The sequence below is a fragment of the Lampetra planeri genome, chromosome 4 (genome assembly GCF_965212315.1).
Source record: "Lampetra planeri chromosome 4, kcLamPlan1.2.h2, whole genome shotgun sequence".
Taxonomy (NCBI): Eukaryota; Metazoa; Chordata; class Hyperoartia; order Petromyzontiformes; family Petromyzontidae; genus Lampetra; species Lampetra planeri.
Window position 1 is genome coordinate 1,754,116 of NC_136110.1, and position 12,740 is coordinate 1,766,855.

The 12,740-nt window shown below is 54.3% G+C and overlaps 1 protein-coding gene across 1 annotated transcript; it reads right to left on the reverse strand.

Annotated features, from left to right (window-relative positions):
- Positions 1–7,909: 7,909 nt before the first annotated feature.
- LOC144717485 (G-protein coupled receptor 26-like) lies at positions 7,910–12,740 on the reverse strand. Its single transcript, XM_078592855.1, has 6 exons — positions 12,526–12,740; positions 12,082–12,363; positions 11,821–12,009; positions 10,922–11,035; positions 8,432–8,828; positions 7,910–8,344 (listed from the first exon to the last, which is right to left on the reverse strand). Exons 1-6 carry the CDS (start codon positions 12,738–12,740, stop codon positions 7,910–7,912), a joined length of 1,632 nt encoding a protein of 543 aa, XP_078448981.1.

Sequence of the window (12,740 nt, forward strand, 5' to 3'; positions counted from 1 at the left end):
TTCCCAGCACCCATCCACAGACCTCAAATCCAACCAAGCCAACCCCCTATGCGGCCCCTGGCAATACCCGACGCCACCCAGGGGTGGTTGAGCCTTGCACGCAATGCACCGTGGATGAGGAGGGAGAGGGCACAAGGGGAGAGAGAGAGGGGTGGGGGGCGTTGATAGGGTGGAGGAGACGGCAGGGGGAGGAAGCCATCGAGCGTGTTTGGGGTTTGGACTTTTAAAAAAATTCCCGGCCATGTGCGCGCAATGAGGAGACTGTGGAGCATGTGACATGTATGTCTGAATGTCTGTATGTATGTTGAACTTCTTTCGCACCGCACGTAGCCGACCTGCTCTAAACGGAGGTGGGTCGTTAACCCGTGGCGTTGAATGGAGCTGCGCGGGGCTCAACGCGCGAGACGTTCGGGAGCTGTGGTTTGTCCACTGCTGGATGAAGGCATCCGCCCCCACCCTCTCTTGCCCGTGCCGCCGCCATCCCTAGCGGTCCTGCGATGACACCGATCCGTGTTCTGGCACACGAACTCATTTCCACGTGCGCAGGATAGCCATGGGTCTTCGTTTTCTCAATAGTTGTATGTAGGTAGGTGGCTCCGTCGTTATGATCCACATCCATACCGCGAACTATACTGGATGTGGTGTGCAGGGCCTCCATTCAGATTCGGATACAATTAAACCCTGGAGTATTTATTGACTCGTTATCGGTAGAAGACTTTGACTATCATTTTTTTCTCTCCCGGTTAAGCATCACACCCTATGAGAGGCGTATTTCTCGGTTAACTAACGATGTGAATCGTATAGGTCTACAATATGCCTAACGAGACTTAATGCATTTTTCGAGAACCTTGGCCTTTGAATTCAGTTTTTGCTGGCCAACATTCGGATTTTTCTCTCGTTTTAGGCAGACTCAGCTATATTTTTGTTGCCAAATTCCAGCTGTACAACAGCCATTCTGGAAAAAAATCTGGAGCAATGCATTTGACACCAGTTGCTCAGTAATGATCTTCTGTGTGTATATACATATATAAAATAAAGACAAAGATCCACCGCATAACTCGTCTCTCAAAAGCATATCCTCCGATTCCCTTGGCAAATATAAAAGTCCCTATGGATAGGTCCTGCTTCATCAGTTGAAAACAGAGACTGGATCCCACTTCACAAATGATTTGGAGCCGGGGTTTCTGCTGCAAAAAAAACGCGTAGGGTGCACGCCATGTGAATGACACACGGTGCTGGTGTATGATTGACGTTCAGAGCGAACGTTGAAGAGCAATGACAGTACGGCTGTATATACATTATGCATCTTAGCGCGTTCGTGCGATGTAGACAACGGAATTCCTTTAAGTTGCATTGTAAATTTAAAAAAATAATCAGATCGGCAAAGTCTATTCAATCCCTCTCTCTCCGCTGCATATGATCTTGTGAGGGGTTGGACTCATGCCCAAAACAACTGACAGAGGAGCGGCGAATTATACAAGCCGAGGAGCTCGGCTCCCACGAGCCCGCTGTGGTCTCTACGCTAAAGGTAAAGCCCTGGCATGCAGGGGAGTCCAGAGGAGGGGTGCGGAGCCCGGGGAAAATCCCACTGTGTGTGTGCCCCCCCCCCAACCCCACCACTCCTGGCGACCCGGGTTCGATTCCCGCTCACGGCCATCACCGGCGACGTTTATCTGAACCGGTCCTGGGCCTCCCCTAGGTCGACTTAGCCTCAAATAAGTACCTGGTGCGGTGTAAACATCGCCATTGGGGAGACGAAGGCGGCCTGGCGTGGTGTTGTCCACCCACCCCTCGTCTGCCGTGCCGGACTTCATAGGTGCTCGCTAACAGCACTTGCCCCTACAATCTGTCAAGGCTATACGGGGGATCTTTGTCTTTGTTTGCCCCGACGCCTTCCAACTAAACCAGAAATATTACATCTGACACCGTGACGTCGAACGCAGCCACCCCCCCCCCCCCCCCCAAAGCGCGGGGCCCGGGGCGATCGCCCCGAGTCGCCGTGCCCTATGCATGGACGGCTCTGCTGGGGTGTTATTACTCACGCTGCTGCTGGCGGGAAGGGCATCGACCTCTCCCATCCAGGGCCCTCCTCTAGAGATCGTGGCTCTCAACTCACTGAGCACTCCCAAGCATCGGGAGATGTTCACGGACGACCACGCTGCACCAAATATGACATAGATTTAAAAACTGTGAAAAACGCGCTTTTAATTATTAACAATAATTATTATAATTTGACACCAAAAAGCCATGAAAACGAGTAGCTTCCTTTTGTATTGACTAATCTAAATAGCTGCGCAAAGGGCACTACCAAAAAATGTGATGACTTGTGAAAACCAAAAAATCGCATCTGCAACAGCGTCGCGGGAACGCTTCACACGGCCTTGCCGAGTTGATGTTGATAACCACTTCCCTGGGCTGCACAGAGCTCCTGTTAGAGGAGCTCTGTGCGGTGTTAGGCCTACTCTTCCGCGATGGCCAGACGTCTTGGCAGAGGTGGGAGCGCCCACACTTTAGCCCACCAAACATTTATACTGCAGGGTGGACGGAGGAGCCCGAATTCAGCTGCCCGCTGTTGAGAGGAACCAGAGTAGGTGGAGGAAACCAGCCATGCACATGGACTAGGGCTGAAGGATTAATCGATTTCAAATCGAAATCGCAATTTGAAACAATGCGATTAGCAAATCGCAAAGGCTGCGATTTTTTGCGATTTGAAAAGCCCTATTACTTTCTTATTGGAATTGTTTTATTTTGTATTATTATTACAACTTTATTTATTTCACTTAACAATAGTTTTATGTTTTATTGTTCTATTTCAATTACTTTTTTAAAATAAATACATGTGGGAAGCAATTCACATCTTTTAAGTTCTCATCCTTGCATTATAATATATAGAGCAGTTCATATGTTGATGGTATCATGTGGTAATGCTCAATCACACGTTTTAAATCTGTTACACAGTGAATATTGAACTGAAGCTTGACTTTAAAAAGTTTAATCCCAAATCAAATCGCAATATCTCAGAAAAATCGCAATTAGACATTTTCCCCAAATCGTTCAGCCCGAATATAGACTACATACAACGTGGGGTAATACTCAAAGCTCCACACAGATAGATTCAAGAATAAATTGCTGCACCGCGATCTCCTGGACGAGCTCGCAGCCCAAGCCTGCCACGTAACATCTGTAATCATTTCCCCAGGCAGTCTGCCATTCAAATATTAAAACCACACCCGGACGCCGTTTGGTTTCTGAGATGCGGCGAGACCGGCCGCATGTCAGGGTGGCTTTTTTTCTTTGGTCGTGCAACAAATCACGGCTCCTGTTTGGCTCCTCTCACCACACTCGCCGCCCGCATCTCTCCTCGTCTCCTCCTCCTCCAGCAGCAGACGTCGTGAAAAGCCACGGGGGGGTACCCGCCCCCCATCCCCCCGCGATACGGAGCGACCCTGTCAGATGGGGGAGGGAGTATGCTAAAGCGGGGAGGCGGGGGGTAACCGTCTGGCAGGCGGCATTGGTCGTATAACTTTGTTGTTTTATTGCTGTGTGGGTTAAGTACGCAGGGGAAAGTATTTGGCCTTTAAGCTCCTCAACGCAGACGGGTAGAGAACACGCCAGACGGACGCCTCGTGGGACGGGGGAGGCGTCGGAAGGTGTGAGAAGATCACGGCGAGACACGGCAGAGGGTGCGCAGAGGAACGAAGATTCCAGCCTTCCAGCCACTTCCTTCCCCCCACACGCACCTCTCACGAGCGTTGTGGGCGACGTGCGGTGCGAAAGAAGTTCAACGTACGTGCACACTGCGGTGAGAGACGAGGAGGAATGCAGGCACGGGGACAACCGCGGCGACGTGGAGCGAGACACGCGAAGGGAAACTCAGACATCAGAGACAGAGCAGGAAACACAACCGGACAGGCGATGCGAGATCTTGTCTTGTCTTCAGACATCCTCGCCGCACCATGGGCAATGAGAGAGACAGACCGATAGAGAGACAGACCGAGAGAGAGACAGACAGATAAAGAAACAGACCCATAGAGAGACAGACCGAGAGAGAGACAGACCGATAGAGAGACATATCGATAGAGACAGATCGATATAGAGAGACAGACCGATAGAGAGACAGACCCATAGAGAGACAGACCAAGAGAGAGACATACCGATAGAGAGACAGATCGATAGAGAGACAGACCCATAGAGAGACAGATGGATAGATCGACAGATCGATAGAGACAGATCGATAGAGAGACAGACCGATAGAGAGACAGACCCATAGAAAGACAGACCGATAGAGAGATAGACCGATAGAGAGACAGACCGATAGAGAGACAGACCCATAGAGAGACAGACCGAGAGAGAGACAGACCGAGAGAGAGAGACAGACCGATAGAGAGACAGACCGATAGAGAGACAGACCGATAGAGAGACATACCCATAGAGAGACAGACCGAGAGAGAGACAGACCGAGAGAGACAGACCGATAGAGAGACAGACCGATAAAGAGACAGACCGATAGAGAGACAGACCGATAGAGAGACAGACACGGAGAAGTGGAGACACGTGGAGAGACAGCGAAATACGGACACAGAGACAAGGAGAGATACGTAAGGAAATCATAGACATGGGGGGGGGAGGAGACAGACGGAGAGAGACAAACACAAAGACAAGAAAAACAGACGTGGGGACATTCACGCAAGACAACTGGAGTGCAAACACAGACACATCACAACGTTCTGGATGTAGGTGTACCGAAGACATGCACCATCGCTTTATACTCAGGGGGTATAATTTAAATAGTATGGGATATATTGAAATCCTAGGGGGTATATTTAAACGCTTATAAATATACTCGCGTCATTTATCTTAAAAATGATTATTTGTGTTGCTGTTGTTGTTGCAAACATGCACCGAGACAAGCCGTGCTCCGTGTAGCTCTATAGACCGGAGAAGGCAGCGCTGTCAGCGAGAACCTATTACGGCTGTCCCAGCGTCATGCCTTGCTGATGGCGTGACCGGCACCACGCCCGGCCATCTGTGTCTCCGGTGGTGGCGTTTCCACATTCCTATGACGGTAGACCGATCCATCCATATGGAGACGTCCACTGTATTCGTTTGAGTAAAACCCCGGGGGGTAGGGGACTCAGGACGAACTCCATCCAGGAATTGAACTCAGGACTTATTTTGAGTGAATCGCTCCGACTACAGAGACACCCAGCCCGCATTATATTTGGTCGTCTTTCGAAATTCTATTCCAAATGAGCGTCACGTGACGCGGTGAATACATCCGTTCGAAAATCCCAGCGAGCAGGGCATCGCGACGTGCTGGATAGCTAACGGCCCGTGGAAGGAGACATCGCAGAACTACATCTCATGTGATACACCGTAAAGAGGCCATGTATCCATCCAGTAGGGGGGTCGTTGAACTGTCCGTCACGCGCTGCTGTAGAAAAAACATTCATCACATGGTCATTTAAATATTTGTTTTATTATTATTATTGTATAGCTGGCCTTTGGACACTTTGTGATCAACCGAATGCAATGCATTGGTTTTCTCTTGTGCAGTCATCGGCGACTGTCAGGGGACATGTTGTTCGTGAGCACCTATGAAGGCCGGAACGATGAACGATGGTGGTGGTGTAGCGAGCACAACGATGATGATGGTGTAGCGAGCACAACGATGGTGATGGTGTAGCGAGCACAACGATGGTGGTGGTGTAGCGAGCACAACGATGATGATGGTGTAGCGAGCACAACGATGATGATGGTGTAGCGAGCACAACGATGATGATGGTGTAGCGAGCACAACGATGATGATGGTGTAGCGAGCACAACGATGGTGGTGGTGTAGCGAGCACAACGATGATGATGGTGTAGCGAGCACAACGATGATGATGGTGTAGCGAGCACAACGATGATGATGGTGTAGCGAGCACAACGATGATGATGGTGTAGCGAGCACAACGATGATGATGGTGTAGCGAGCACAACGATGATGATGGTGTAGCGAGCACCACGCGCGGTCGCATTCGTGTATCCCCCAGTACTGGCGGTTCGACACAGAAACCAGGCACATCTACCGCACGTTCATCTGCATCAATGGTGAACTCTTTTGCGTGGCGATAACGATCTGCCCGCCACACGATTACAACTCTATAATAACGCAGTAACAGATCATCTGCGATGGGCTAGATCTGCACATGTCTTGGTTGCGTACTGCGCTGAATATACGCGCACACACACGTACAAAATACTATGTATACATTATATATGTACACACACATACACACCACGATAGTTTCAAACAACGAACACAAAACGTGCTCAGAGCACGCACGCGGCAGCAGCCTGCGCGCTTTGCACTTTTCCCCGCTGCGTGTGATTTGGCGGCCAGCGCACTCACCCGGTTTCGTCAATTTACAGATTTGATTACCACGGCAGGACAACGATACCGCCCGAACGTGCACTTACATTCTGGTCATCATAGACTCTATCGCCCCCCCTCCGCCCCCCGCAAGCGTACACACGCATACATCGGGCACGGCAACAACCTCCATTCGCCAATTAGTGGCACTGACGTCGCCGCATCGCTTTGTGCCAGGCTAGGTGCGCTTTGAGGCCACGTGAAGTGTCGAAGGCTCGCTGTTGGCAGGAGGTCACGGGACCGACTCAGGTGTCAATGGGGTTGACTGACTGAGATGACTGGCAGATGCACCAGCTGTACCCCCTACTGTGCCAACTTGCTGCGTTTAATCCACCCGGCGCTCCGCTCGTTGTTGTGAGCGTCGCTCCTCTGCCCTCCGCTGTTGTTGGAGGGCGACCGCCTCCAACTGCCCAGCAGCAGCAGCAGCAGCGTCCTTCACGAGCCTCCTCCACAAAGACCGATCTTGACACCGCTGGTACCGGTCATCGGCAAGTCCAATAAGCTTCACGTCCTCGTGTACCACACCAGCCCATCTCTTCTCCAGCCCGTGTCGCGCCCGCTTGCCAACTTCTATCCGGCCAAACCAACTGCTTGGCGGCTGGGCATGCGGGCTACGTAACCCACCCAACGCAGCCTCGCATGCCGGAGGAGCTCGCTGACGAGACTTTGTCCAGGTCACACAGTCCCCCCCCCCGTGTAGCCTTGAACAGGCTGTTGGGACAAGTGCTGTTAGCGAGCACCTATAGAGACCGGCACGGCACGCGATGAGGTGGTTGACCAACATGACGCCCGAACGACCATTGTCTCCCCAGTGCTGAGCTGATGTTTACACACCGCAGCGGGTACTCATTTAACGCCGAGTCGCTCAAATGGGGAGGCCCAGGACCGGTTCGGTTAATTCGTTAGCCACTCGTATTGACCGTGAGCGGAAATGGAACTCGGGACACCAGCGCGCTCGCCGCCACGCGATTGCTCCGCGGTGCAGCGGCACACGCCCGGGCAGGACAAAGGCGCGCGGACAACCGCGACGCACCCACGGCGCCTTCCGCAACAGACGCCTCTCAGCGGGGTTCTCACTCGGTTTAAATAAGGGAATTCTATTAGCGAAACCCGTGAACGCGAAGCCAACTTTAGCCGCAGCCTACCGCTGGTCCCCCCACTTCCCCCCCCCTTCCACTCCCCGTAGAGGAGACAACAAGGGCGCGTGAATTAAAACCCCGAGCCTCCGCGTCCTCCTCTGGGCGATTGTTCCGCGGAGTTTCGGGCAGCAAGACCTTCCATCGCTCGTCGAACTTTCAGAATCAAGAGCTGTCCGCGTGATGGACGACCACACCACCACCAGCCCCGGCTCCGAAACTCTCGCCTCTTGCCTCGATGTTCCTCGACTCGTTCTTTCGACAACGGTTTTCCGATGTCTCTCATTATTCCACCCGGGAACTCCTCACCCTCATCGTCATCATCCTCCTCATCGTCATCCTTCGCAGTCCATCCCCCTTACACCGTGGTTCGAGAGGGATTCGCCCTCGCGAGAGGCGATGTCGCGTTCTCCCCCGAGGGGCACGGGTTCAGGGTCGAGAAGGGCGCTACGGGACACGAGCCGGGACACGAGCCGGGGCATTCCTCCATCACGGTGCTCAGAGGGAGACTCACGCCTCGCCGCCCGGGCATCTTGCGGTCCGCCCTCTGAGGCGGCGAGGACGATGAGGACGTCGATGAAGATGGCGACGACGAGGAGGAGGAAGAGGAGGAGGAAAAGTCACCGCTGAACCTGTCTGCAGGTTTCAAAAGCCCGACTTCCTCCACCAACGCGCGTTCCGGGTGCGTTGCCCTCAGGGACGCCCCAACGTGATGAGGTCCCAACGCGGCTCCTCCAACTTCTCCTCCATCCCCGCGTTCTGCTTCTCCTCTCACCTCCTTCTTCTCCTTCTGCTGCCCACCACCACCGCCGTCGTAATCGTCGTCGTCGTCCTCGTAATCATTCTCATCTCCGATCCTGACGCGCGAGCTCGCAATCACCTCTGAGACCTCCACCTCCAACTCCATCTCCTCCATGGGCCCCGAGATGTCACAGGGATCTTCCCGTCCCACGGGGCTGTGCCTCTCCGTGAACACCACGGAGTCGCTGGCGTCAGAGGCGAGGGCGAGCGTGGAACGGGGTCCCGTGGAGCGCGAGCCGCAGAATCGGTGGTGTCTGTGGCGGCGGTTGCGGTGGCTGCTGTGGTGGTGGTGGTGGTTGTGGTGGTGGCTGTGGTGGCGTCGCAGGTGGAACATCTCGGCAAGGACGCGGCGGCACTGGCGGCGCAGCAGCGCGTACACGAAGGGGTCGAGGGCCGCTTTGCTGTAGGCGAGGCAGCGCGTGAACAGCCCCCAGCGGCGGTCAATGAACGGCACGGCGGGGCTCAGCTCCACCAGCCTGCACGGGGTGGGGGGAGGGTGACGGGAGGGGGGTGCAAGGGTGGGGGCACGGATGGGGGGTACGGGCGCAGACACATCCTCACTTTAGCGCTTTCATACTGGTAGGAACCTCCTGGTTAGACCAGCCCACAGGGGATTATTGTGTCCGTCCGACCGTCGTGAAGGGAGGGGCTGGGTGGGGAGGGGAGGGGAGGGTGGGGAGGGGCTGGGTGGGTAGGGTGGGGAGGGGCTGGGTGGGGAGGGTGGGGCTGGGTGGGTGGGTAGGGGCTGGTCACCCCGTGGTGCCCTTATAAAACTCAACGTTTAACCTACTCACGCCGGCTTGTGCCCGCCCTCACAGTCGGCCATATTTGCGGAATAAACCACGCCGCCGTTGACCCTGGCCATTGATCGAGCAACCCAACGTTCCTACCAGCTCCCTCTGCAGGAATGTGTTTATAGACTGTATTGTGTGCACGACAGTCTATGTGTTGCCTGTGTAGACCGTCTCCACGGTTTCGACTTCAGGAATCTGATCAGCTATAAAGCTATTTTTCACAGATGTCCAGTAGACTAAGAGTATGTATTAGAGTGCCTCTGCGAGAATATACTGCCTCTGCCTCGTGGATAACTGTCTTAACAATGTGTACTGTATTTGTATTGTGTACTCTATGTACTGTCAACTACCTTGTGTAGACTTGTGTAGACTGTAACTGCATTGCGTAGACTATAAAGACTGTCAGACTGCGACTGCCCAGTATAAGACTGCCGCTGTTTTGTTTCGACTGTCAGTAGCCCCTGTAGAATGTCAATCTATGTTGCGTACAACATTGACCGTGACCGCATAACGATCTGTCGACGCACCACCGTTTCCCCAATGCACACGCACGGTCCACACTTTGCACGCAGACTCACTCACGCGGAACGCTCAGAGAGTCAGTCGTCTGTTTGTTATGGGTGTGGGTGGGGATTTGATTTGAGATTCCTGGCACTGAACCCAGTGGGAGGAAGAGCGTGTCGGAGCTCATTCCACTCGAATTTTGAAGTCGTTACTTCAAGGTAATACCCATCGCTAAGAACTTGCATCTTGGAATCCCTGCCTCACTTGATACAGCAAATCTGGCTGTGACGGTCCCACCTGGTGACGGAGACTTGTGTTGCCTCCGAAACGTCGTGCTTTTTATTTTTATTTTTTTATGACTTTACCGAAAAAACAAAGAGTACTGAATGTCGTTACTTCTGTCAATCTGTGTGTACAATTTGTTAGCATTCTCTCCCCCACCCACTACCCAGGTCTCTTAAGTAAACAAATATATAATTGTCTTTGCGACCTTGCAGCTGTTTATAGATTAAGTTGATGTGGTGTATATCCATATCCAGATTATTGTTATCCATTTAGTTTTGTTGTTGTTATTGCGCCTGTTTAACCCTGGGAAATTCTCGCCGAGTCTCATGGCTCCTTTTTAAGAGGGTCCTGCCAAGATTTCACAGTATTGTAGTCGGGAATGATCGGTATCTATAATCTCAATTGGGTAATGTTATGGTAATTGTTGTTTTAAAATGTCCAACACAACAGTAAGTTAACGGCGTGCATGTCAAATGAAAAGATGTATTGAAGTCAAGCGTTTTGTGTTCCGCATATCAAGTAGGCAGCACTTCCCCGATATTATTATTAAGCAATAACCTTAATTTATAGCGCTCGTTCAATCCACTGCTGGATGTAGAAAACCGCCACGCCATGTCAGTCAAGAAGCTTGCTTCAGCCCACTTCACCACAACTCCCCACACGTCACCACACTTCACCTCACTTCACCACACTTCGCCTTGCCGGACATTGCGGGTTGGTAAAAAGTGGTGGGTGGGAGGTGGGGGAGTGGAAGCTACCAGAACAGTTTCAGACAATCAAACGCCACTGGTGTTTAATGATTATGATGATATCACGATGCTGATCGTCACAGTACTAATGCTTAATATCATCACTGATTATTCCAACTGATTGTTGATGATCGTCATTTGTATAATGGTGGCGATGATTGTGATGATTACCATTATTAGTATTTACGATGATCGTGTACGGTGGTAATGGGGACAACCTGCCGCGTGGCCTCTCACCTGGTGATGACGTAGGGCGCGAAGCAAAGCACGAAAGTGCCGATGAAGGTGCTCACGCGCCGGGGCGCGCGCGTCCTCCGCGCCTTCTGCTCCTCCAGGCAGCGCGCGCGCACGCTGCGGGCACGGGTTCACGCGAGGCACGGGTTCACGCGAGGCACGGGATCACGCGGGCACGGGTTCACGCGGGCACGGGTTCACGCGGGCACGGGTTCACGCGGGCACGGGTTCACGCGGGCACGGGTTCACCAGGCACGCGCGCGGACTCTTGGACGCACGCTGTGGCGTGGCAGTCGAGTGTGCGTGGTGGTGCGACTGCATCGGGGCCCGCGGGCCGGAGTGAGCCAGGCGTGAGGCTAATGAAGAGTGGCGGGGATAGTGGAGCATAGCGACGGCGCCCCCAGTCCATTCCTCGTGCCATGCGACGTGCACGCTAACCGCGCGTGCATACGGGACATCGGAAATCACGACACGGGCACACTGGATAGTCACGCCACTCGGTGGGTTTGCTTGACAGAGCGCTGGAGCGTTGGTGTTGTCGTTAACGCACTGCCGAACTAAGAACCCGGCAAACTAAGTTCGATTCCCGACCCCCGGTTAACATCAGTGGCGATTATCTGAACCGGTCCAGGGGCTTCCCGAGGTCGAATCAACATTCAATGAAGTATCAACGCGATGTGCAAACCGTCAGTAGTTCGGGGAGACAAATGCAACCGGGCGTGGTTCCGATCACACCAGCCCCTCGCGCTCCGTGCGGGCATTCCAGAAGTGCTCACGAACCGCACGTGTTACCAACATCTTCCGTAGGCTACACGGGGAATGTTCGTCCTTGTACGCACGCACGCACGCGCGCGCGCGCGTGATTGCAGCTGTGATCGCGCGCGCGGGGCATCGCAACCCACCTGGGGTGGATGTCCACCAGCAGGATGAGCGCGTGCATGGTGACCACGTCGATGCGCTGGCAGTGCGAGCGCGCCACGCGCAGCACCTTCAGGTAGGTGAGGCACAGCACGAGCAGCGACAGGAAGAAGGTGAGCGCGTGGTAGGCGAACGAAAAGGCGGCGAACGACGCCGAGGACCCGCGGTGCGCGCTCGCGGAGCCCGCCGACCCCAGCGGGCCGCCGGGTGCCGACGGCGGCGGGGGAGGCGGCGGCGGTGGCGACAGCGGAGGGCCCTGCACCAGGGTGCACGAGGCGTACGAGGGCCCGTAGGCCAGCCACGAGGGCGAGTGAGCGAGGGCGGCGGCGGGGAAGGCGAGCGAGTGAAGCCACGCGTAGGCGAGGACCAGCGCTGCGTCGCGACGCCGCATGTGGGCGGCGTAGCTGAGCGGGAAGAGGACTGCGACCCAGCGATCGAGACCCAGAGCAACCACGCTGAGCATGGCGTTCGTGGTGAGGAAGGTCTCGGCGAAAGCGGCAGCCTGGCAGAGGCTCTCTCCACACGGCCGCGACGATGACGAGGACGACGATGACGACAGGGAGGAAGATGACGACGACGACGACGACGATAAGGACGCGTGCTCGTCCTTGGCGAACACCTGGTGCTGATTCTGCTGGCGCGGGTCGTTGGAGTTGGACGCCGTGAACGGGGCGGTGGGAGTCCCGGTGTGGCCGGAGCGAACGACGCCGGCCAGGGTGAGGGGCATGTTGAGCAGGGTGAGCAGCAGGTTGGAGCAGGTGAGGTTGAGGATGAAGACGCCGGGAGCTCGCTTACGCAGCTCGCTGCTGGCGCCGTAGCAGCAGAGGACCGTGAGGTTTGACACGAGTGAGACAATCAGCACCATCGCCGTGGACAGCGCCAATAACAACTCGACGGTATCCAT

Coding starts and splice junctions, on each gene's coding strand:
- LOC144717485 (XM_078592855.1), bottom strand. CDS start 12,740: ATGGATACCGTCGAGTTGTTATTGGCGCTGTCCACGGCGATGGTGCTG. Junction 12,010..12,081: donor CTGGTGCAGGGCCCTCCGCT/GTCGCCACCGCC, acceptor GGGCTCCGCGAG/CGCGCACCGCGGGTCCTCGG. Junction 8,829..10,921: donor GCGCCCTACGTCATCACCAG/GTGAGAGGCCAC, acceptor CACCCCGTGCAG/GCTGGTGGAGCTGAGCCCCG.